Raw genomic sequence first — 25,794 nt, 5'->3', positions numbered from 1 at the left:
CGCACCAAGTGGGCGGTGGCCACGCCCGAGGGGTAGGCGTGGCCTCATGGATACACCGGGCGACCAGCCCGGAGCAGTTCAGGGTTACAGTGTGCTCTTACAATAAAGACGTTTATATGTTACCGCTTGTCCGCTTCCTCCTTGCTCACAAGCAGCGCGCGTAACGCCGCGCTTTACTGGTGACCCTCGACGTTGGATCTGCCGTAGCGATCCTTCCGAACACGACGCCATTGCAATGGCCAACGACAAGGCAACGGCGATTAAACTTCCCGAATTTTGGGAGGCCCAGGCCGAAGTCTGGTTCGTTCAAGCCGAAGCCCAATTTCAGCTTCGGCGCCTCACCAACGACGACCCCTGCGCTACTGCCATGTCGTCGCCTCCCTCGGGCCCAGCACGGCCGCTCGAGTTGTGTCCGTCCTTCGCCACCCACCGGACGGCCACAAGTACGAGGCACTCAAGCGGCTACTCTTAGCCACGTTCGGCCTCACGGACGACGCACGGGCCGACCGCCTCCTGGATCTCCCCGAGCTCGGTGAGACGCGCCCGTCGGTCCGAATGGACCATATGCTGTCACTGTTGGGCGACGAAGCCCCCGGTTCGCTATTCCGGGCGCTTTTCCGGCACCAACTTCCAGCGCAGGTTCGCCTCGCGTTGGCCGGGACCGAGCTAACGGAACCCCGAGCATTGGCAGCCGAGGCGGACAGGTACTTCGCCGCTTCGGACACGCGGGCGGGCGTCGGCGTGGCCGTCACGGCCCTCGACGCTGATGTTCAGCAGCATGTTCCACAGCATCAGCTTCTACAGCACGCTGATGTTCAGCAGCATGCTGATACGCACCTCGTGAACGCCGCCACGCCCCGCCCACCGCCGCGGCGAAAACCGCCACCGCGGGGAAACCCGCCAACTCCACCGGCCTGGCGGAGCCAGCCGCGCTCCTCCAGCTCCACCACCTGGTGCTGGTTCCACGCCAAGTTCGGCCACGAAGCTCGGCGGTGTCATCCGCCGTGCTCCTTCAACGGGTCGGGAAACGCCCGGGCCGGCGCTCAATAGTGGCGATGAGCGCCGGCCGTTCGAGCAGCCTGCTGTTCATAACGGACACCTTCTCCGGGCGCCGTTACCTGTGCGACATGGGAGCGCAGGTGAGTGTCATTCCCGCCGGCACGTCAGACAAGCACGCCGCGGGTGGGGGCCCCGCGCTGCTTGCCGCGAACGGGACGCCCATCCGTACGTACGGAAAACGCTGCCTCTCTCTGCGGTTTGGAGGGCAGGTTTTCCGATGGACGTTCGTCACCGCCGACGTGCCCATGGCACTGCTTGGCGCGGACTTCCTGTGCGCTAATGGGCTCCTGGTCGACGTCAAGCGCAGACGGCTTGTCCAGGCCGAGACGTTCAGCTCGCTCGCTTGTGCGTTGCCCAGCTCAACGAGCGGCTTGCCAAGCGGCTTGCCGAACGATTCGGTTCCGGCCACGTTGGTCTGTACGCTTCCGGCAGCGGACGCATTCACCTGCCTCCTCGCCGGCTTCCCGGCCCTCACGCGGCCCACCTTCTCGGCAGGGGCCGTCAAGCACGGGGTGGCCCATCACATCCCCACCGTCGGGCCACCGGTCTACGCCCGGGCACGCCGCCTCGAGCCGACGAAGCTGGCGGTGGCAAAAGTGGCGTTCGCTACCCTGGAGCGACTCGGCATCGTTCGGCGCTCAGAGAGCGCTTGGGCGTCGCCGCTGCACATCGTGCCGAAGCCCGGCGGGGGATGGCGACCGTGCGGGGACTATCGCCGTCTCAATGACGCCACGACTCCCGACCGCTACCCCGTCCCCCACATTCAGGACTTTTCCGCCCGTTTGGCGGGCAGGTCCTTCTTCTCGAAGGTGGACCTCATACGCGGCTACCATCAGGTCCCCGTCAGGCCGGAGGATGTCCCGAAGACGGCGGTCATCACGCCATTCGGACTCTTCGAGTTCCTGCGCATGCCCTTCGGTCTGAAGAATGCGGCTCAGGCGTTCCAGCGACTGATGGACAGCGTCCTGCGCGACTTGGATTTTGTCTACGTCTACCTGGACGATATCCTCGTCGCCAGCGCGTCCCACGAAGAGCACCTACGCCACCTCCGCACGCTCTTCGAACGCCTGGGCCAGCATGGCCTGATTGTGAACCCCGCAAAGTGCCGGTTCGGCGCCGCCGCAATCGATTTTCTGGGGCACCGTGTCACCAGGCACGGAGCCGTCCCCCTGCCGGCCAAGGTGGAGGCGGTGAAGGGGTTTCCGCGCCCCCGCACGATCAGAGGGCTGCAGGAGTTCCTGGGCATGGTGAACTTTTACCATCGGTTCCTGCCCCGTATCGCCCAGCTCCTGTGCCCCCTGCACGAAGCTCTCCGAGGTAAGCCGGGCAAAGGCGACGTTACCTGGACCGAGCAGATGGACACGGCGTTCACGGGCGCGAAGCTCGCCTTGGCTAACGCCACCATGCTCGCGCACACCGGCGCCCGATGCACCGATCGCCCTCACCACCGATGCCTCGGACTACGCGGTGGGCGCGGTGCACGAGCAATGGGTGCGTGGAGCTTGGCAACCGCTGGCGTTCTTTAGCCGGCAGCTTCGCCCGCCCGAAAGCCGTTACAGTACCTTCGACCGCGAGTTGCTCGGACTTCACTTGGCGGTCAGGCACTTCCGCCATCTGCTCGAGGGCCGGGCGTTCACTGCCTTCGTCGACCACAAGCCGCAGATCTTCGCGATGGGCAAGGTCACCGAGCCGTGGTCGGCCCGGCAGCAGCGTCACCTCTCGGCCGTGTCCGAGTACACAACGGACATCCAGCACGTCGCGGGGAAGGACAACCCGATGGCGGATTGCCTTTCCCGGGCCGTCGCCCACGCAGTCCACCTCGGCATCGACTATGCCCGGATGGCAGCGGACCAGGCCGCTGACCCCGACGTCCAGGCCTTGCGGACCGCCGTCACGGGCCTCCGCGTCACCGAGGTGCCGTTCGACGGCGCGGGCGCGGCCCTCTTGTGCGACGTCTCCCTCGGGCATCCTCGCCCCATCGTGCCCGCGGGCTGGCAGCGCCAGGTGTTTGACGCCATCCACGGCCTGTCCCACCCGGGCGCGAGGGCCTCCCAAAGGCTGATCGCCGACAAGTTCGTCTGGCATGGCCTCCGGAAGGCCGTCCGCGGCTGGGCCAGGACGTGCCTCGCGTGCCAGCGCGCCAAGGTGCACCGGCACACCCAGGCCCCGTTGGCCCCATTCACGGTGCCGGAACGCCGGTTTGACCACGTCCACGTGGACCTGGTGGGACCTCTGCCCCCCTCGCGGGGTTTCACCTACGTCCTCACCATGGTGGACCGCACCACCCGGTGGCCGGAGGCCGTGCCCTTGGCGTCGACAACGGCGGCCGATGTCGCGCAGGCTTTCATCGCCACCTGGGTCGCCCGGTTCGGCGCCCCCTCAGACATCTCATCCGACCGCGGCCCCCAGTTCACCTCGGAGCTCTGGGGGGCGGTTGCGCAGGGGCTCGGGGTCCGGCTGCACCGAACCACGGCCTACCACCCCCAGGCTAACGGCCTGTGTGAGCGATTTCACCGCTCATTGAAGGCCGCGCTCCGGGCCACCCTCCGCGACGGCGGCTGGGTCGACAGGCTCCCCTGGGTCCTGCTGGGCCTCCGGACGGCGCCCAAGGAGGACCTGTGCGCATCCGCGGCGGAGTTGGTCTTCGGGCAACCGCTGCGGGTGCCGGGCGAGTTCCTCCCCGACTCCACGGCACCATGGTCCGCGGCACAGCAGCGCTCCGCTCTGCAAGAGACCGCCCAGAGGTTCGCCCCGGTGCCAACGGCATGCCACGGGCACCCACCGACGCACGTCGCCCCGGAGCTTCGCACGGCGGAGTACGTCTTCGTCCGCCACGATGCCCATCGGACACCACTGCGGCCCCCGTACGACGGGCCTTTCCGCGTGCTGGAGACCGGGGCGAAGCACTTCACCCTGGACATCGGCGGTACTCCTGAACGCGTTTCGGTAGACCGCCTCAAGCCGGCCCACCTCGATGTGGACCATCCACCGCCAGTGGCCCGACCCCCACGTCGGGGCCGCCCTCCTGCGGGTGGACCCCCGGCACCGCCCAGCCCCGCCGCCACGCCGCCCCCCGGTCCTGCACCCATCCCAGGGGCAGCCAGGGGCATCCCACCTGGCACCCCGGACGCCGCCGATCGCCAGGGGGCGCTTCGGCCGGGTCATTCGTCTGCCCCGCAAACTGGCCCTCCAGGTGCGCGGGAATTCTGGGGGGGCGCGTGTGGCGGACACAAAAGCCCACTGGCGTGGTGACATCATTCCACGCACCAAGTGGGCGGTGGCCACGCCTGAGGGGTAGGCGTGGCCTCATGGATACACCTGGCGACCAGCCCGGAGCAGTTCAGGGTTACAGTGTGCTCTTACAATAAAGACGTTTATATGTTACCGCTTGTCCGCTTCCTCCTTGCTCACAAGCAGCGCGCGTAACGCCGCGCTTTAGTACTGTATTTACATGAAGATCTCATGAATAATATTATATTGTACTGTACTTGTATTATATTGTACTGTAATATAATATTATATTGTACACTTCGAATGTTCAAACTGTTATTTATAACGGTTTTTTGCATGCTGCCGTATCCTAGCAACCACTGATTCCTAGCAACATTGATTTGTAGTATATTTAATTATTATATTGTACTGTATTTACATAAAGATCTCATGAATAATATTTTTACTATTCGTATTATATTTTACTAATTCGATTTGGTGCCTTTTTGTGATATTAAAGAAAACTTGTTTTAATCTACCAACTGTAGCTCCCTGCGCTAACATACGTGTGACTAGTTGTTGTAATTTAATGACCAGTTCAGAGCTGTGTGTGGTTGCTCTCACAGTCCTAATTATTTCACCTGCAACCGTACCATCAAATAGCTTTTTGGGGAATGTTGCTGTCTAAGAAAGGCATTCGGACAATGTGGAATGGAAATGCATCTCGTTTATCAAATAATTTGGTGTTAAAGCGCGGCGTTACGCGCGCTGCTTGTGAGCAAGGAGGAAGCGGACAAGCGGTAACATATAAACGTCTTTATTGTAAGACTACACTGTAACGCTGAACTCCTCCGGGCTGGTCGCCCGGTGTATATCATGAGGCCACGCCTACCCCTCGGGCGTGGCCACCGCCCACTTGGTGCGTGGAATGATGTCACCACGCCAGTGGGCTTTTGTGTCCGCCACACGCGCCCCCCCCAGAATTCCCGCGCACCTGGAGGGCCAGTTTGTGGGGCAGTCGAATGACCCGGCCGAAGCGCCCCCTGGCGATCGGCGGCGTCCGGGGTGCAGGGATACCAGGTGGGATGCCCCTGGCTGCCCCTGGGATGGGTGCAGGACCGGGGGGCGCCGTGGCGGCGGGGCTGGGCGGTGCCGGGGGTCTGCCCGCAGGAGGGCGGCCCCGACGTGGGGGTCGGGCCACTGGCGGTGGATGGTCCACATCGAGGTGGGCCGGCTTGAGGCGGTCTACCGAAATGCGGTCAGGAGTACCGCCGATGTCCAGGGTGAAGTGCTTCGCCCCGGTCTCCAGCACGCGGAAAGGCCCGTCGTACGAGGGCCGCAGTGGTGTCCGATGGGCATCGTGGCGGACGAAGACGTACTCCGCCGTGCGAAGCTCCGGGGCGACGTGCGTCGGTGGGTGCCCGTGGCATGCCATTGGCACCGGGGCGAACCTCTGGGCGGTCTCTTGCAGAGCGGAGCGCTGCTGTGCCGCGGACCATGGTGCCGTGGAGTCGGGGAGGAACTCGCCCGGCACCCGCAGCGGTTGCCCGAAGACCAACTCCGCCGCGTATGCGCGCAGGTCCTCCTTGGGCGCCGTCCGGAGGCCCAGCAGGACCCAGGGGAGCCTGTCGACCCAGCCGCCGTCGCGGAGGGTGGCCCGGAGCGCGGCCTTCAATGAGCGGTGAAATCGCTCACACAGGCCGTTAGCCTGGGGGTGGTAGGCCGTGGTTCAGTGCAGCCGGACCCCGAGCCCCTGCGCAACCGCCCCCCAGAGCTCCGAGGTGAACTGGGGGCCGCGGTCGGATGAGATGTCTGAGGGGGCGCCGAACCGGGCGACCCAGGTGGCGATGAAAGCCTGCGCGACATCGGCCGCCGTTGTCGACGCCAAGGGCACGGCCTCCGGCCACCGGGTGGTGCGGTCCACCATGGTGAGGACGTGGGTGAAACCCCGCGAGGGGGGCAGAGGTCCCACCAGGTCCACGTGGACGTGGTCAAACCGGCGTTCCGGCACCGTGAACGGGGCCAACGGGGCCTGGGTGTGCCGGCGCACCTTGGCGCGCTGGCACGCGAGGCATGTCCTGGCCCAGCCGCGGACGGCCTTCCGGAGGCCATGCCAGATGAACTTGTCGGCGATCAGCCTTTGGGAGGCCCTCGCGCCCGGGTGGGACAGGCCGTGGATGGCGTCAAACACCTGGCGCTGCCAGCCCGCGGGCACAATGGGGCGAGGACGCCCGAGGGAGACGTCGCAAAAGAGGGCCGCACCCGCGCCGTCGAACGGCACCTCGGTGACGCGGAGGCCCGTGACGGCGGTCCGCAAGGCCTGGACGTCGGGGTCAGCGGCCTGGTCCGCTGCCATCCGGGCATAGTCGATGCCGAGGTGGACTGCGTGGGCGACGGCCCGGGAAAGGCAATCCGCAACCGGGTTGTCCTTCCCCGCGACGTGCTGGATGTCCGTCGTGTACTCGGACACGGCCGAGAGGTGACGCTGCTGCCGGGCCGACCACGGCTCGGTGACCTTGCCCATCGCGAAGATCAGCGGCTTGTGGTCGACGAAGGCAGTGAACGCCCGGCCCTCGAGCAGATGGCGGAAGTGCCTGACCGCCAAGTGAAGTCCGAGCAACTCGCGGTCGAAGGTACTGTAACGGCGTTCGGGCGGGCGAAGCTGCCGGCTAAAGAACGCCAGCGGTTGCCAAGCTCCACGCACCCATTGCTCGTGCACCGCGCCCACCGCGTAGTCCGAGGCATCGGTGGTGAGGGCGATCGGTGCATCGGGCGCCGGGTGCGCGAGCATGGTGGCGTTAGCCAAGGCGAGCTTCGCGCCCGTGAACGCCGTGTCCATCTGCTCGGTCCAGGTAACGTCGCCTTTGCCCGGCTTACCTCGGAGAGCTTCGTGCAGGGGGCGCAGGAGCTGGGCGATACGGGGCAGGAACCGATGGTAAAAGTTCACCATGCCCAGGAACTCCTACAGCCCTCTGATCGTGCGGGGGCGCGGAAACCCCTTCACCGCCTCCACCTTGGCCGGCAGGGGGACGGCTCCGTGCCTGGTGACACGGTGCCCCAGAAAATCGATTGTGGCGGCGCCGAACCGGCAAGTTTGCGGGGTTCACAATCAGGCCATGCTGGCCCAGGCGTTCGAAGAGCGTGCGGAGGTGGCGTAGGTGCTCTTCGCGGGACGCGCTGGCGACGAGGATATCGTCCAGGTAGACGTAGACAAAATCCAAGTCGCGCAGGACGCTGTCCATCAGTCGCTGGAACGCCTGAGCCGCATTCTTCAGACCGAAGGGCATGCGCAGGAACTCGAAGAGTCCGAATGGCGTGATGACCGCCGTCTTCGGGACGTCCTCCGGCCTGACGGGGACCTGATGGTAGCCGCGTATGAGGTCCACCTTCGAGAAGAAGGACCTGCCCGCCAAACGGGCGGAAAAGTCCTGAATGTGGGGGACGGGGTAGCGGTCGGGAGTCGTGGCGTCATTGAGACGGCGATAGTCCCCGCACGGTCGCCATCCCCCGCCGGGCTTCGGCACGATGTGCAGCGGCGACGCCCAAGCGCTCTCTGAGCGCCGAACGATGCCGAGTCGCTCCAGGGTAGCGAACTCCGCTTTTGCCACCGCCAGCTTCGTCGGCTCGAGGCGGCGTGCCCGGGCGTAGACCGGTGGCCCGACGGTGGGGATGTGATGGGCCACCCCGTGCTTGACGGCCCCCGCCGAGAAGGTGGGCCGCGTGAGGGCCGGGAAGCCGGCGAGGAGGCGGGTGAATGCGTCCGCTGCCGGAAGCGTACAGACCAACGTGGCCGGAACCGAATCGTTCGGCAAGCCGCTTGGCAAGCCGCTCGTTGAGCTGGGCAACGCACATGCGAGCGAGCTGAACGTCTCGGCCTGGACAAGCCGTCTGCGCTTGACGTCGACCAGGAGCCCATTAGCGCACAGGAAGTCCGCGCCAAGCAGTGCCATGGGCACGTCGGCGGTGACGAACGTCCATCGGAAAACCTGCCCTCCAAACCGCAGAGAGAGGCAGCGTTTTCCGTACGTACGGATGGGCGTCCCGTTCGCGGCAAGCAGCGCGGGGCCCCCACCCGCGGCATGCTTGTCTGACGTGCCGGCGGGAATGACACTCACCTGTGCTCCCGTGTCGCACAGGTAACGGCGCCCGGAGAAGGTGTCCGTTATGAACAGCAGGCTGCTCGAACGGCCGGCGCTCATCACCACAATTGAGCGCCGGCCCGGGCGTTTCCCGACCCGTTGAAGGAGCACGGCGGATGACACCGCCGAGCTTCGTGGCCGAACTTGGCGTGGAACCAGCACCAGGTGGTGGAGCTGGAGGAGCGCGGCTGGCTCCGCCAGGCCGGTGGAGTCGACGGGTTTCCCCGCGGTGGCGGTTTTCGCCGCGGCGGTGGGCGGGGCGTGGCGGCGTTCACGAGGTGCGTATCAGCATGCTGCTGAACCACAGCGTGCTGTAGAAGATGATGCTGTGGAACATCAGCGTGCTGTAGAAGATGATGCTGTGGAACATCAGCGTGCTGTAGAAGATGATGCTGTGGAACATCAGCGTGCTGTAGAAGATGATGCTGTGGAACATCAGCGTCGAAGGCCGTGACGGCCACGCCAATGCTCGCCCGCGTGTCCGAAGTGGCGAAGTACTTGTCCGCCTCGGCCGCCAATGCTCGGGGTTCCGTTAGCCCGGTCCCGGCCAACGCGAGGCGAACCTGCGCTGGAAGTTGGCGACGGAAAAGCGCCCGGAATAGCGAACCGGGGGCTTCGTCGCCCAACAGTGACAGCATATGGTCCATTCGGACCGACGGGCGCGTCTCACCGAGCTCGGGGAGATCCAGGAGGCGATCGGCCCGTGCGTCGTCCGTGAGGCCGAACGTGGCTAGGAGTAGCCGCTTGAGTGCCTCGTACTTGTGGCCGTCCGGTGGGTGGCGAAGGACGGACACAACTCGAGCGGCCGTGCCGGGCCCGAGGGAGGCGACGACATGGCAGTAGCGCAGGTCGTCGTTGGTGAGGCGCCGAAGCTGAAATTGGGCTTCGGCTTGAACGAACCAGACTTCGGCCTGGGCCTCCCAAAATTCGGGAAGTTTAATCGCCATTGCCTTGTCGTTGGCCATTGCAATGGCGTCGTGTTCGGAAGGATCGCTACGGCAGATCCAACGTCGAGGGTCACCAGTAAAGCGCGGCGTTACGCGCGCTGCTTGTGAGCAAGGAGGAAGCGGACAAGCGGTAACATATAAACGTCTTTATTGTAAGACTACACTGTAACACTGAACTCCTCCGGGCTGGTCGCCCGGTGTATATCATGAGGCCACGCCTACCCCTCGGGCGTGGCCACCGCCCACTTGGTGCGTGGAATGATGTCACCACGCCAGTGGGCTTTTGTGTCCGCCACAGTGTGAAATTTATTATTATGGATGTCAATTTGTAATTCTAAAAAGGAAACTGAAGTGGAAGTTTGGTTTTCCTTTTTTAAATTCAAGTTCTTTTGGATATATATCATCATGAAGCTGCTCAAATATAAATCCATCATTAATTGCCAACAAATCATCAATGAACCTGAACACACACACACACACACACACACACACACACACACACACACACACACACACACACACACACACACACACACACACACACACACACACGACGGCTGGGATTGACTTTGGCCGCGATTCTGCGATATTCTCGCATAAAGTTGGAAAATATCGCATACAATTTTGGCCAGAGCGATAAAAAATCGCATAGAGCGTGTCAGTAGTCGCGGTACAGTTTTCAGGCGAAACAGTTTCAAATCGTGTCCTTACTACTGCTTTTATCAGGTCTGGAAGTTGTCAAAGACGAAGCTATTCTAAACTGTAAAGTGTAAACAGACCGTAGCCATTTTAATTTCGCTTTCACGCTTTACGGTAGCCGTGACATGTTTTGCGTCATTAAACGACGGCTTTTCGGCAACCACGTGTTCGCTGTCTGCAGTAGTTTCTGGATTACACTTTTCCGAAAATGCCGCCGAAAAAGAGACTTCCGCAACCACAGCCTGATGGGCAAAGTATAAAACGATTCTTTATAGGTACCAGCAGTAGTTCTAACACCGAGGACAACCAGGATGATCCAGCTCGTGACCGTGTGCAGGGCGAAAGCGGGATAGTGGCCAGGGCCGCCACAGTGCGGACAGCTACTTCTGGCAAAACTTTACCGCAATACCGCAATATTTATTCAGAACTGAACATTCTTGGTTTTGATAACACTATCACCAGGGACATTCTGATCGACATGATTTTTCAGCAAAACTGATGATTTACTGTCCAAGGTTAAGAACATTGTTTCTTGCTGTTTGTTTGTTTGTTTGTTTTCTTGTCTAATGACAACAATCTATCTTCAGGGAGGCGGACATTGTCAAGTGATCAAACAACATGACTTTTCAAGTTTTCAATCAGTATTATTAAATGTGATCAAATGTGCTAATTCATAGCAACATATGTGTTAAACTTACAGTCACGTGAAAAAGTAAGTACACCCCATGTAAAGTTTTGACTTTTTCAACATATTTCAACACACAGCTATTTGATCTTCATTTCAACAATATTGATAGATAAAGGTGATATAATACAACAAATATCATGAAACATTTACATTTTGTAGTCCATTGTATAATTTAAATGAACATAAATGCAAATTTCACATGTGGAAAAAGTAAGTACACACCGACATTTATCACTACTTCAAATACCTAAAATTAGAATCAGGTGCACCACTTCAGGTGCAAATGATTAGAACATCGTTGGAGAGGATCTTGGAGGAACCTGTCTTATTTAAACCTCAAACATTTAGTTTGGTTTGCTCTTTGTTGTTGAAGTGTGTGGCGTCACCATGCCAAGATCAAAAGAGCTCTCTCATGCCTTCATAAAGAAGGTTATAGATGCCTACTAGTCTGGGAAGGGATTTAAAAAGATCTCCAAACAATTTGAAATCAATCATTCGACTGTCCGGAAGATCATCTACAAGTGGAGAAGATTCCAAACAACTGCCAACTTGTTCAGGCCAGGCTGCCCCAGCAAGTTCAGCCCGAGAGCAGACCGCAAGATGCTGAAAGAAGTCTCTAAGAACCCCAGAATGTCATCACGGGACCTACAGGTAGCTCTTGCCACTGTTGATGTCAAAGTGCACGAGTCTACCATTAGAAAGAGGCTGCACAAATTTGATCTACATGGGAGGTGTGCCAGGAGGAAACCTTTGCTGTCCAGAAAGAACATCAGGGCAAGACTAAAGTTTGCCAATGAACACCTAGGCAAAGACCAGCACTTCTGGAACAATGTGCTCTGGACAGATGAGTCAAAGGTAGAGCTATTTGGCCACAGTACCAGAAGACATGTTTGGCGAAAACCAAAGACAGCATTTGACCACAAGAACCTGATACCAACTGTAAAGCATGGTGGTGGAAATATTATGGTTTGGGGCAGCTTTGCTGAATCAGGGCTTGGGCAGCTCACCATCAAATAATCCACTATGAATTCTTCATTGTACCAGAGGGGGCTTGAGGATAATGTGAGGCCATCTGTCGGAAAGTTGAAGCTCAACCGAAGGTGGACCTTGCAACATGACAATGACCCTAAACATACCAGGAAATCCACCAAGGAATGGCTGAAAAGAAAGAAATGGAGGGTTCTGGAATGGCCAAGTCAAAGCCCGGATCTAAATTCCATCGAGATGTTGTGGGGGGATTTGAAACGAGCTGTGCATGCAAGAAACCCCTCAAACATCGCACAGCTGAAAGAATTCTGCATGGAGGAGTGGGCAAAAATTTCTCCCAGTCGATGTCAGAGACTGGTAGACAGTTATAAGAAATGCCTACGTGAGGTTGTTTCTGCCAAAGGGGGCAATACCACCTATTAGAGCCAAGGGTGTACTTACTTTTTCCACATGCAAAATTTGCATTTGTGTTTATTTAAATTATACAATGGCCTACAAAATGTAAATGTTTCATGATATTTGTTATATTATATCACCTTTACCTATCAATATTGTTGAAATGAAGATCAAATAGCTGTATGTTGAAATATGTCGAAAAAGTCAAAACTGGACATGGGGTGTACTTACTTTTTCACATGATTGTATCTGTGGCATGGTTAATCATCTTCACAATAAAAGCCACAGGGAGTGAGATAGTCTATTTGAATACAGAAAGAAACACACAATTGTTTTCTTGACCATATTTATTTTTAATTAATACCCCGAGAATAATGAGATTTGACGAGCGCGAGTAAAATTTTATCTCAAAACAATTTTGTATAATCCCATCGTGTTTGGGAAAAATCTCATTGTTTTGTACACAGGGAGATTTTCTCCCATTGCTGAAATCCTCTAGGATAATACATACATACATACATACATATATACACACACACACACACACACACACACACACACACACACACACACATATACACACACACACACACACACACACACACACACATATACACACACACACACCTCCTCCTGCTGCTGCTGTTGCTGCTGATGGGATAATTATAGGATCTGCATCCACATCGTCACCAAAATCTAACCAATACGTCCTCGTCACACACGCAACCTGTCTACCAAATTTCATCAGAATCCATCCACAACGTTTTGAGATATCCTGCTCACAGACAAACAGACAAAGGGTGAAAACATAACCTCCAACCACCTTTGGTATTCGAGGTAAAAAAAAAAAAATTCATCAGAAAATAAAGGTTACTTCTTGACATTCTATGTTGTATTTAAAAAATACTTCACGTACCAGACTTGGGTGTTAATCCATCATCCTGAAATTGGAGACTGCAGAAATCACCGAGCCCGATTCCACAGAAACCAGAAAAGTTGTCCCGGTGCACATTTTGGGATCTGAAAATCTTCTCACAGAAACTGGAAAGTTCCCGAATAACATTCTCCAAGGTGACGAAAATACTTCCCAAAAGAGAAGAACCTGCAATCTGGACATCTTGTGGCTTCGAAAAAGAATTCATAAATGTACAGAAGTCAGCATACATTGCAAATTGTAATTTCTCTTTGGCGAGAGAGAGGAGCTCGGTCCGTAATGGATCCGACTCAGTACAAGCTCGAATAACATTCCGATTCTCAATTCCAAGCTTATCGATCACTGCTTGGGCTGTTTCTGCTCTCAGGCCTTGGGACTTGAGCCATTCCAAGAAGTTCTCCATTTCACCGATGACCTGCCAGTGATACAATGCTTTAATAAACCTTTTGACAACAATAATAGTACATGGAATCGAAAATGTTTACAGTGGATGAAAACCACCACAACGGAAGTGACGAATCCGTAACACCTCCCCCCCTCAAGAAAGAAAGTTTGAACATCGTGAAAACTTTCTTTGCAGGCAAAATTCTTTTAACAAACAAAAGTAAAACTCACACCCAAATCATCAATTCACCAGAGCAACAATAATTAATATTTCCCAAAAATAAAGCAACAAAACTTCCAAACAACCTACAGAAATTTCCAAAGTTATTTCACTCTGGACAAAGCATCAGCAACGACATTGTCCCTGCCCTTTACATGCTCAATTTCCAAGTTGAACTCCTGCAAAGCCAAACTCCATCTCATCAACCTCTGATTTTTATTTTTTATTTTTTTGAATGAAGGTTAAGGGGTTGTGATCAAATATCCAAAGCAAAGCAAATCTATAGCACTTTTTGAAGGAAGCTGAGCTGAGAGCCAGGTTTCCTGGTGGGTGGGTGGTGAGGCCTGGAAGTATTCACTACATGGACGCCTTTAGGAACATGGAGTTCATGGTTAATCCATGTAGAAATATTGGCTCGGCTGCTCCGCAGCATTCAGTGCTTCAAACTCTTCCTAACTTTCATAATAATCACGGTTGGAGTGCTTGTCGCTGTAGTCACGTGAATAGCGGTCTCCTTCTCGGCCACTACCCTGGTAATCATCCCTTCGCGAGCTGCCGTAACTCTGGGAGCCTCCATAGTAATCTCGACTGCGGCCACCACCAAAACTACTATTCCTACCCTGGGAGCCATAGCCACCCCTGAAACTACCTCCACGTTTTCCTCCTCTGTAGCCCCCTCGATGCCCATGGCCTGCCTTCTCTACTGTTATGGTCCGACCATGCAAATCCTTGCCATTCAAATCCTTTTCTGCATCTTTGGCGTCCTTTGTGTTTTCAAATGTGACAGAGCCAAACCCTCTCGACTTTTGCATCTCCCTGTCTTTTATCAGCAACACTTCCAAGAGAGGTCCATATTTGCCGAAGACAGAGTCCAGAACATCTTCCTTTGTGTTGAAGTTCAGTCCACCTACAAAGAGCTTGCCAACATTGCCTCCATTCATGACTTGTGTGCGCTGACACTTAGTTTCAGGGTACTTGACAAGAAGTGTCTGTGCAAAGTGTGATGTCAGTACCTTCCTCTTCTCTTCAGAGCGCTTCCTACCCACAGCACGAGCCGCGGTACAGGATGGAAAGATACCCGGAATCTCCTGCTCTAACTGTGCAGCGTTACTTACCATACTAGGCTTTTCAACAAACATCGGATTACCAGAAACTTGACCACCGGCCAAATCATTCCCGATAACAAAAGAGATTCCCTCTACAGGAAGAGTGGCTTGTAAACCTACGGTGACCGGCCCTGACACCAAATCAGACTCTAAATGGATGACATGAAGTGGAGCTTTAACATAGCCACCAACCCCCTGTAAAAGAACACTAACACCAGTTGCCGTCTTCTCTGACAATGGCAAAATGCCTTCAAGCATCAAAGATTGATGCGCTCCTGTGTCCCTCAATACCCTAACAGGTCTCTGGTTAGTCAAGTCTCCATCCAGTGACACAACCCCCTCTGAAATAAAAGGTTTGTAACCCTCTTGAACAAGGTCATTCTGTGATGCCGTAACTTTGGCATGGGAACCTTCACAAGGCACTGTCCTCCAAGGACGATTTCTCGCATTGGCCAATGCATTCGGAGTTGTACTAGTCTGACTCCGCTCCTGATTTTTCCTTTTCAGGGCATAACATTGGGACATCAAATGCCCAGGTTTCTTGCAAAGAGTGCAAGTAGGCCCGGAGGAAAAACTCGTGGTCTGCCTCGAGCCCCCCGGAAGATAAGTCTGTCTTGGAACTGTCGTCTTCTGATCCCCTAAAGTCGCAGTATCAGATTTGTCCCCATAGTCATCTCTAGGCCGCCTCCACGAATATTCGTTCTCCGCACCGGATGTACCATAACTCCCCTGGCGAACTCTCGGCGGGAAGTTAGGTTTGTGTAACCCCATCCTGTGTTTCAAGGCATAGTCATCTGCCATGGTTGCTGCCTCATACAACTCTGGTACCTTCTTTTCCTCCAGATGTACTTTAATGTCCGCGTGGACACACTGTTTGAATTCCTCCACCAAGATCAATTGTCGCAACAGTTTGAAGTCTTTCCCAATCCCCTTCGAATCACACCACCGATCAAACATGGTTTCCTTCATTCTGGCAAACTCCACATGGGTCTCACTCTCCCTATTCCTGGCATTCCGGCATTTTTGCCGGTAAGCTTCAGGGACCAATTCATAGGCTTTGAGAATGGTTTTCTTCACCATCTCATAATCTGCACATTGGTCAATCGGTAAAGCCGAAAAGATATCTTGAGCTTTACCCACCAAAACACTTTGCACTAACATAGTCCAGGACCCCATAGGCCATTTTAGCATTTGAGCCACTTTCTCAAAGTGTAAAAAAAACTTGGGTACCTCCTTTTCATTGAAGGGTGGAACCAGCCTCACATGCCTACCAACATCCCAAGTGTTCTGACTAGTTGTCGAACCAGCCGGCATGGATACGACTTCTCTCCGTTCTCCCATTAATTCCAGCTCCTTGAGTTTAACTTCCTTCTGATACTCCATGTCACGTTCCTTTAACTCCCTTTCGGCTCTCCTTTCCTCTGCTCTTTCCTTTGCTCTTCTTTCTTCGAGTTCCCTTTCAGTTCTCCTTTCCTCTGTTCTTCTCTCCTCGAGTTCTCGTTCCTGTTCTACTCTTTTTTCCTCGAGTTCTCGTTCCTGTTCTACTCTTCTTTCCTTGAGTTCTCTTTCAGCTCTCCTTTCCTCTGCTCTTCTCTCCTCGGCTTTCCATTCCAACTCTTTTAACCTTTCCTGGCTCTGCAGTTGCTTCTCCATTTTCCGGAGCTCCACATTTTCTTTTTCCTCGGGTAACCAAACCAATCCAAGGCTACCTCTGTCTATGTTCCCTGTCCCACCAGAGATTCTACCACCAATGTCTGCATCTCTGCTTTCTTCATATGAGCTCGGACCTCCAAGTTACAATGGTTGGCCAATATCAAGAGTTCCGATCTTTTTAACGCTAGGAACTGTGCCTCATTAGGGGACGCCGCAAACTTTTCTGCGTCAAATACCATGGTGACTATCAGTTAAGACCTGTTAACCTTCACACAATTTTTTTTTAAATTTTTTGAAAAATTTGGAAATGTTAGAAAAATTCCAAATTTGGGAGTTTTGGGAATGTTAGGGAATTCTATCCTGGACGAGTGGTAGGGAATTCTATCCTGGACGAGTGTTAGGGAATTTAATCACCAAAGACGAGCCCCCAATTTCAATTTGGGCCAATTTTGGACGAGCCCCCAATATCTCAATCCCGGACGAGGATCCCAATTTCTCGGAGGAGCCCCCAATTTCTATTACGTGCTCCTCCCCGACCCCCTGGTCACGGTGTACCTCCGAGCCCCGAGAGGGGTCACGGCAGAAAAATGTGTTATTCTGTATGTCAAAGATCAATGGTGAAGTGTTACGTGCTCCTCCCCGACCCCCTGGTCACGGTGTACCTCCGAGCCCCGAGAGGAATGACGGCAGAAAAATGTGTTATTCTGTATGTCAAAGATCAAGGGAGAAGCCACCCCAATTGTTACTCACAAACAAATATTGTATTAAGATCACACAAGAATAACAGTACAACAATAATAGTATTCAAAAGTACAATCAATATGTCCTACTAGCAGAAGTACCCGGCATTGCCGGGCGGGGGAGGGGAGGGGAGGGGAACGGGGGGGAGGGGAGGAGAGGGGGGGGAGGGGAGGAGAGGGGGGGGGAGGGGAGAAGAGGGGGGTGAGGGGAGAAGAGGGGGTAGGGGGAGAGGGGGGGAGGGGGAGGGATGGGAGGGGGAGAGGGGTGGGAGGGGGGAAGGGGAGGGGGAAGGGGATGGGGAGGGGGGCAGAGAGGGGAAGGGGGAGGGGAAGGGGGAGGGGGAAAAGGGAGGGGGAAAAGGGAGGGGGAGGGGGAAAAGGGAGGGGGAGGGGGAAAATGGAGGGGGAGGGGGAAAAAGGGAGGGGGGGAAAGGGAGGGGGAGGGGGAAAAAGGGAGGGGTAGGGTGGAGGGGGGAGGGGAGGATGGAGGGGGGAGGGGGAAGGGGGAGGGAAGGGGAGGGCCAGTCAACAATGATGTTGCAGTTTTCATGGTCGGAGAGCAGCACAACAATCGCGACATCGTCCTGCATCTTCGCAACAGCACGAAGCGGATTTTTGGAGACTCACCGATCCTGTGACGCCCTCCAGTACCGGCGTTGCCGGGCGGGGGAAGGGAGACCCGTACATTCCCATCCCGTATATTCGCCCTCTCGACTCAAGCTCACTCGGACAAAAGCCTCGCACAAATTACACCATGAAGGCCCAATGGCCATGTCTCTGCCACAAATCAAGTACGTGAGCGAGTCGGGCGCACTGAATTGAAAATATATAGAACACACATACTCCGTGAAAAGTGAAGCCGCCGTGTCACCATCTTGGTTAGCACGACTCAACCAACTCGCTTTGCGGATCTCGTTTGTTTTGAACGTGTGAATTACGTGCGAACGCGTAACTGAGTTAATGGCGGCAAGGAAGATCACGTGATCGCTCTGAGCGAATCAGCGTGCTGCTCTGCCACCGGTCAGATTCCGTGCATAATATTCCTCGCTGAAATGCGCTGAAGTAAAAATATGGTAAAAAAATATTATGAAATATTTTTTTTTAGGTTGGCTATGTTCTTCCCAGGCTCAATGGCCATGTCTATGCCAAATATCAAACACGTGAGCCTCTCCGTTTAGGAGTCTATCGGTAACATTACACACACACAAACTGTGTTTTATATATATAGATGATGGTACCATCAGTTTTGTAATATTTAACTCACTGTGCTCCAAGTGAGTGAAACACGAACATTCCCCAATGTCTCTTATTCCCGGCTTCGAGACAAATTTGATTCACTCCAGCGATCGCCAGAACGAGGTCCAATCGAGATCAGAATCCCGTGCGGATGGCAAATACAGTCACACAGCCGAAGCTGCACAAGGGCGCCCCCAAGGCGCCTGGGAAATCCAAAGGCGCCCTACAGGCGACTGAGAGATCACACCCTCGGGTATGGATGAATTAACCTTTAAAAGGCCACGTCACACACACGCCCCAGATCGACGTCTGAATGCGGTGGAGATGGTCGAAAAGAGACGAAACCAAGAGCGAAGCACAAGTCCTGCGTGAGCCAAAATGGCCGACGACCCGGTCTCGTGGTGCACGGCACGGCGACGATTCTCTCCTGAATCGATCGCAAAATCTGACACGCAGGTTGACCGGTCACAGCGATGACAACTCTGTCGTAGGAATTCCTTTCCCAGGAACCCCAAAAGTTCACTAGCGACTTTCGTTCGACAACGTTCGCCCCGGACCTTGAAGCGACTCGCTTCTTGTCCGACTTCACTCGCTCCGCCCTTTTCTCTCCCTTCCGCTTTGTCATCATCCGGTTCCTGTTTCATTTAAAACCTTAACCTTTTATCTTTTGAAATCAGTTCCTGGACAATAAACCTTATGAACACAATAATAGTACATGGATTTAGAAATATTTACAGTGGATGCAAACCACCACAACGGAAGTGACGAATCCGTAACAATTCCGTATTCCGTAATCCGTATTCTATCCCGGACGAGTGGTAGGGAATTCTATCCCGGACGAGTGTTGGGGAATTTAATCACCAAAGACGAGCCCCCAATTTCAATTTGGGCCAATTTTGGACGAGCCCCCAATATCTCAACCCCAGACGAGGATCCCAATTTCTCGGACGAGCCCCCAATTTCTGTTACGTGCTCCTCCCCGACCCCCTGGTCACGGTGTACCTCCGAGCCCCGAGAGGCGTCACGGCAGAAAAATGTGTTATTCTGTATGTCAAAGATCAATGGTGAAGCCACACCAATTGTTACTTACAAACAAATATTGTATTAAGATCACACAAGTACAACAATAATAGTAATCAAAAGTACAATCAATATATCCTATGATGGTACCATCAGTTTCGTAATATATAACTCACTGTGCTCCAAGTGAGTGAAACAAGAACATTCCCAATGTCTTTCCCAAAGTCGATCCCGGCTTCAAGCCAAAGTCGATCCGCTCCAGCGATCGCCAGAACGATGTCCGATCGATACCAGAATCCCGTTCGGATGGCAAGTACAGTCACACAGCCAAAGCTGCACAAAGGCGCCCTCAAGGCGACTGGGAAATCCAAAGGCGCCCTCCAGGCGACTGGGAAATCACAGCCTCGGGTATGGATGTTCCACGACTCACAGTCGGCTAACCGCAAATTAATCTTCAAAAGCCACGTTGCACACACACATACCAGATACGTCTGAAAGCGGTGAAAACGGGTGACGAAGCAAAGAAACCTTGCTCAACGCGCAAAGCGCGCGAGTCAAAATGGCCGACGGCCCGTACTCGAGACGTAACGGCCCGACGATAATTCTCCTCGGAATCCACCGCCAAAAACCTGACACGCAGGTTGATTGGTCACAGCGATGACAACTCTGTCGCAGGAATCCCTTTCCCGGGAAACCCGAAAGTTCGCTCGTGACTCCCGTTCGACAACGTTCGCTTCAGAACTCGGAGCAGCTCGGCTTTCTTGTCCGACTCCACTCGCTCCGCCTTCTTTTTTTCCTCCTCTTCTTCGGCGTCTGGTCCCGGTTTCATTTAAACTAACTTTTTCACCTTTTGAAAACGGTTCATAAACAATAAACCTTTTGACAACAATAATAGTACATGGAATCGAAAATGTTTACAGTGGATGAAAACCACCACAACGGAAGTGACAAATCCGTAACACAGGCCTAAACGCCATTTTGTCCTCAGAGAAGAAGAGGCTGTCCGCTTGGTGCATCTTGTTTTGTCGTTGGGATTTCCATGTCGACCTCATCGTGTTGATTGTCATTGGTTTATATGTCGGCTCAATTCCCATATCGACCTCTCACCTCGTAACTCCTCGTTCGCCTTCGTGTCGATACCTGCCTGTTCTCGTCGTTCTGCACGGTTTCGACCAGTGTGGGGATCCGTGCACGGACTTTGGGGAATGTTACATTGCACTCACGTTTGGCGTATTGTGAGTTTATTGCTTTGAGAGCATTGGGGGAATGATGGTACCATCATATGTATTGTTCATTTGATGCAAGTGACATTTTCATTGTAACTTCTTTAAGAGTGTTATTATTGTGGATGTGAGAGTTCTTAATACAATTACTTGTTTTGTTCTACAAGTGCATAGGTGTGGTTTTACCATGGTTTATTATAACACTCAAAATAACAATTCTTTCTGCCGTGTTCCCGCTCAAGACACTGAGGTGCACCATAACCAGGGTTTGGGGAGGTAATACGTAAAAACACACATAAACATATTGTTACGAATTTGCGTAGTGATATATATAGAGCAGAATAGATCTGAGTAGGTAACATGCTTTGGGATGTCGCGGTAAGGAACACTACCTGTAATAAGTCATGTGTAGGCGTTTTGTCGGTTAAGATGTATGATTGCGAATCTACCAGGAGATTCGAGTGATAGGTAGTGTAGGTATTAAGAATTAGCCTCTGTGTCTCACCTGGTTAGCCAAACCTCTGTCCATTTTGGAACTCACACCACTTAAACACTTAGTTAGGATCCCTTAGTACAACACTAATAACCCCCCCCCCCCCCCCCCCCACCGCCGCTGATATCGGCCGCCACCATTTACACCTCCGAGAGGCCTATCCACCTCGCATAGCACGTGCTGTAGGACCATAAACAAGAGCGCGCGGAACTGAGACGCAGTGGGCGTACCCCAGGCGAGCCGGCGAGTCAGGGGAGGCTCTGATTGGTTGGCAGTGCGCCAATGCTGACGTCACCGGCTGGGGGATATTACAGAGCGCCGAGCGCCATTTTCAGTTAGTTGGATCGAGAGTTCGTGTGCACGAGTTCAGATCGGAGTTCAGAGAGTGGTCAGTTGAGAGTTGATTGACGAGTGACGAGCGCCATAACCAGAGTTGAGTTCGGAGTTGTGAGTTGGATCCCGAGACGAGTTCAGAGCCCGAGTTGAGTTCGTAGTTCAGCGCAGTTGCGACCAGTGAGATTCCTGGCCCTGGCAGTTTCGTGAGATCCCTGGTTGCGTTGGCTCGCAGAATCTAGCAGATTCCTGGAAGATTCACTGCCTGAGTTGGCCGTCCCGGTGAGATCCGAGTTGGCTTGTCGACCATGTACGAGGGTCGACCTCGTGGTGATCGGTGCGTGGTGCTCGGTGCTTTGGAACTTGGAGCGAGGGACCTCGGGTGTGCGGTCGGGGCGAACAGAGCGGTGTTGGACGGCGGCCAAAGCCAACGACAAAGACAGATAAGCCCGAGCTCCGCGTATACATTTTACATGACATGTTCTTTTCTTTCATTCAGATCCCCTCGTCTTGTATTTGATATCTGTTGTGTATGGGATCCCAATTTAGCTACCTTATTTTATTATCGGCACGTGCTTTTCCTGTCCTTGCTTTTCCCAATAAACCCTTATATTATTTTCTGTACATATTCCTGAACGCAGTTTTCCGGGTGGATGATTTTAACAGTTAAGGCTGCAGTGGCTCTCGTCGCTCCCCTTCATCCCGCGCGCTTCGTGTAGCTTTTGGGTTTGGAATCCGCCATTGAGTTTTCGCCTCGGGAGTAAAGCCTCCGTGACCGGCATCCGCAACTCCAGTGTTAATCGGAGTTGCGTGACAATACACACACACACACACACACACACACACACACACACACACACACACACACACACACACACACACACACACACACGCACGCACACACACACACACACACACACACACACATAAGCAAACGCACATGCAAACGAATGCACACATAAAAGCACACCCCTAAGCACACACATAAACACACATACACTGTCTCTGCCGCACCTGTTTGTGTCTGTCTGTCTCTGCCGCGCCGGTCTGTCTGTGTCTGTCTCTGCCGCGCCGGTCTGTCTGTGTCTGTCTGTCTCTGTCTCTGCCGCGCCGAACTGTCTGTCTGTGTCTGTCTCTGCCGCGCCGGTCTGTCTGTCTGTGTCTGTCTCTGCCGCGCCGGTCTGTCTGTCTGTGTCTGTCTCTGCCACGCCGGTCTGTCTGTGTCTGTCTCTGCCGCGCCGGTCTGTCTGTGTCTGTCTCTGCCGCGCCGGTCTGTCTGTGTCTGTCTCTGCCGCGCCGGTCTGTCTGTGTCTGTCTCTGCCGCGCCGGTCTGTCTGTGTCTGTCTCTGCCGCGCCGGTCGGTCTGTGTCCGTCTCTGCCGCGCCGGTCGGTCTGTGTCCGTCTCTGCCGCGCCGGTCGGTCTGTGTCCGTCTCTGCCGCGCCGGTCGGTCTGTGTCCGTCTCTGCCGCTCCGGTCTGTGTCCGTCTCTGCCGCTCCGGTCTGTGTCCGTCTCTGCCGCTCCGGTCTGTGTCCGTCTCTGCCGCTCCGGTCTGTGTCCGTCTCTGCCGCTCCGGTCTGTGTCCGTCTCTGCCGCTCCGGTCTGTGTCTGTCTCTGCCGCTCCGGTCAGTGTCTGTCTCTGCCGCTCCGGTCTGTGTCTGTCTCTGCCGCTCCGGTCTGTGTCTGTCTCTGCCGCTCCGGTCTGTGTCTGTCTCTGCCGCTCCGGTCTGTGTCTGTCTCTGCCGCTCCGGTCTGTGTCTGTCTCTGCCGCTCCGGTCTGTGTCTGTCTCTGCCGCTCCGGTCTGTGTCTGTCTCTGCCGCTCCGGTCTGTGTCTGTCTCTGCCGCTCCGGTCTGTGTCTGTCTCTGCCGCTCCGGTCTGTCTGTCTGTCTCTGCCGCGCCGGTCTGTCTGTGTCTGTCTCTGCCGCTCCGGTCTGTCTGTGTCTGTCTCTGCCGCTCCGGTCTGTCTGTGTCTGTCTCTGCCGCTCCGGTCTGTCTGTGTCTGTCTCTGTGCTCCGGTCTGTGTCTGTGTCTGCCGCTCCGGTCTGTGTATGTGTCTGTGCCTGTCTCTGCCATGTTGGTCTGTGTTTGTCTGTCTCTGCCGCGTGCTATCGAACAACACCCAGCCTTCCACACATACGTCTCCTATCGAAGCACAAACCTAGTTTCTGAGATGACAGAATTATGCGTGTTGAACTTCCAGCAAAGTGGAGACTCCTTGGGTCAGGTGTGTGAGGGGAAAATAAAAACAGGTTTTATTTGTACGTGTGTATTAAACAAGAGGACATAGGCGTAAATTATACCAACACATCACCTACAACCTAGGATAGCATCCATGTGCTGCACAGTAGCCAATGCAGCTTACTCCCTTATTTTGGGGTCATCAGGATGAGGTACTGGTAAATCATTGATTTGTTACCATGCTTCACAGCTCAAAGGAGAGTGTGGATTTTTTTTTTGTGTACAAGATCGAGGCTCGAGTAAGAGCTAACATTAATCACATAAAAACAAACTGACACACAAAACATAAGATAAAGGCAGCGGGAGACAAGATGGGGAGAGAGGGGAGCACACAAGTACAACATTTGAGAGGAGGGGGATATCGGGAGATCTGTGGGAGGGAGAGGGCTTGGTGGGTGGGATAGGTCGAAAACACATGGACACTGCTAGAACGTCCAGGAAAAGTCGGGATTTCAAAAAAGTGGATCTGGGGTGAATTAGCGGGGGTAGAAAAGATCAAGGTTTTGGATGGGGGAAGATAAGAGATGGTGGTGAACAGCTGTTTTAAAGACCTGGAGGGAGGAGTGGGATTGAAGAGAGTGAGGGAGTTTGTTCCAGAGGTGGGAAAAAAGAGGAATGAAAGAGTAAAGGTGAGCAGAGAGTCTAGTCAGGTCAGTCTTTCTCTTATGTATACTGTCAGTCTAGATGTGGTGATCAAGCTGGATATGTTTACTGTTTAGCTGGATACGTGATCAAATTGGATACGTTAATAACTCACAAAACATTCCAAACTGAGTAAAGAAAATAACATGTATAACTTTTCTGAGATTAACATAAGTATATTGTTTATGAACTGTTTTCAAAAGGTGAAAAAGTTAGTTTTAAATGAAACCGGAACCGGACGACGAAGAAGAGGAAAAAAGGAAGGCGGAGCGAGTGGAGTCGGACAAGAAAGCCGAGCTGCTCCGAGTTCTGAAGCGAACGTTGTCGAACGGGAGTCACTAGCGAACTTTCGGGTTTCCCGGGAGCGGGAAAGGGATTCCTGCGACAGAATTGTCATCGCTGTGACCGATCAACCTGCGTGTCAGGTTTTTGGCGGTGGATTCCGAGGAGAATTATCGTCGGGCCGTTACGTCTCGAGTACGGGCCGTCGGCCATTTTGACTCACGCGCTTTACGCGTCGAGCAAGGTTTCTTTGCTTCGTCAGCCGTTTTCACCGCTTTCAGACGTATCTGGTGTGTGTGTGTGTGCAACGTGGCTTTTGAAGATTAATTTGCGGTTCGCCAACTGAGTCGTGGAACATCCATACCCGAGGCTGTGATTTCCCAGTCGCCTGGAGGGCGCCTTTGGATTTCCCAGTCGCCTTGAGGGTGCCTTTGTGCAGCTTTGGCTGTGTGACTACTTGCCATCCGAACGGGATGCTGGTCTCGATCGGACATCGTTCTGGCGATCGCTGGAGCGGATCGACTTTGGCTTGAAGCCGGGATCGACTTTGGGAAAGAGACATTGGGAATGTTCTTGTTTCACTCACTTGGAGCACAGTGAGTTATATATTACGAAACTGATGGTACCATCATTGGATATATTGATTGTACTTTTGATTACTATTATTGTTGTACAGTTGTTCTTGTGTGATCTTAATACAATATTTGTTTGTAAGTAACAATTGGTGTGGCTTCACCATTGATCTTTGACATTCAGAATAACACATTTTTCTGCCGTGACTCCTCTCGGTGCTCGGAGGTACACCATGACAAGGGGGTCGGGGAGGAGCACGTAACACCTGTAATGGGGGCCCTTGATTTCTCTCCAAAAATAACTCGCACTTGGTGATAAAACCTGAGAGCAGGTTTATTTGCACTCGCAATATATGACGATGTCACGGACAATCCGGGAAGCCTAAACTCATTCGCGACCAATATCAAAAAAGTCTCACAACCTCGACGCGATTCACGGTTGTATCTCTCTCCTGGCCGTCTCCTCAGCCTCCTCCTCCCCCTAACCCCCCTCCTCCTCCTCCTTCCAGTTCTTTGCCGTGTTTTTCTTTTTCCTCCACAAATATTTGTTTTTACCTTTACTAACGTCATCTCCATTTCACACAAAAATCTTA

General features: G+C 54.0%; 1 protein-coding gene across 2 annotated transcripts in view; it reads right to left on the bottom strand.

Annotated features, from left to right (window-relative positions):
- LOC137439699 (uncharacterized) overlaps nt 1–25,794 on the bottom strand; it is a 52,802-nt gene that overhangs the window by 13,533 nt on the left and 13,475 nt on the right. For both annotated transcript variants that reach the window (XM_068135714.2, XM_078768053.1), the window contains exon 2: nt 13,042–13,474. In XM_068135714.2, coding sequence (XP_067991815.2) covers nt 13,042–13,462 — 421 coding nt within the window. In that variant the 5' untranslated portion in view covers nt 13,463–13,474. The remainder of the gene's footprint in view (nt 1–13,041; nt 13,475–25,794) is intronic.

The sequence above is a fragment of the Myxine glutinosa genome, chromosome 14, assembly GCF_964187855.1.
Source record: "Myxine glutinosa chromosome 14, kmMyxGlut1.1, whole genome shotgun sequence".
Taxonomy (NCBI): domain Eukaryota; kingdom Metazoa; phylum Chordata; class Myxini; order Myxiniformes; family Myxinidae; genus Myxine; species Myxine glutinosa.
This window is presented reverse-complemented; position numbering and strand designations above follow the sequence as displayed.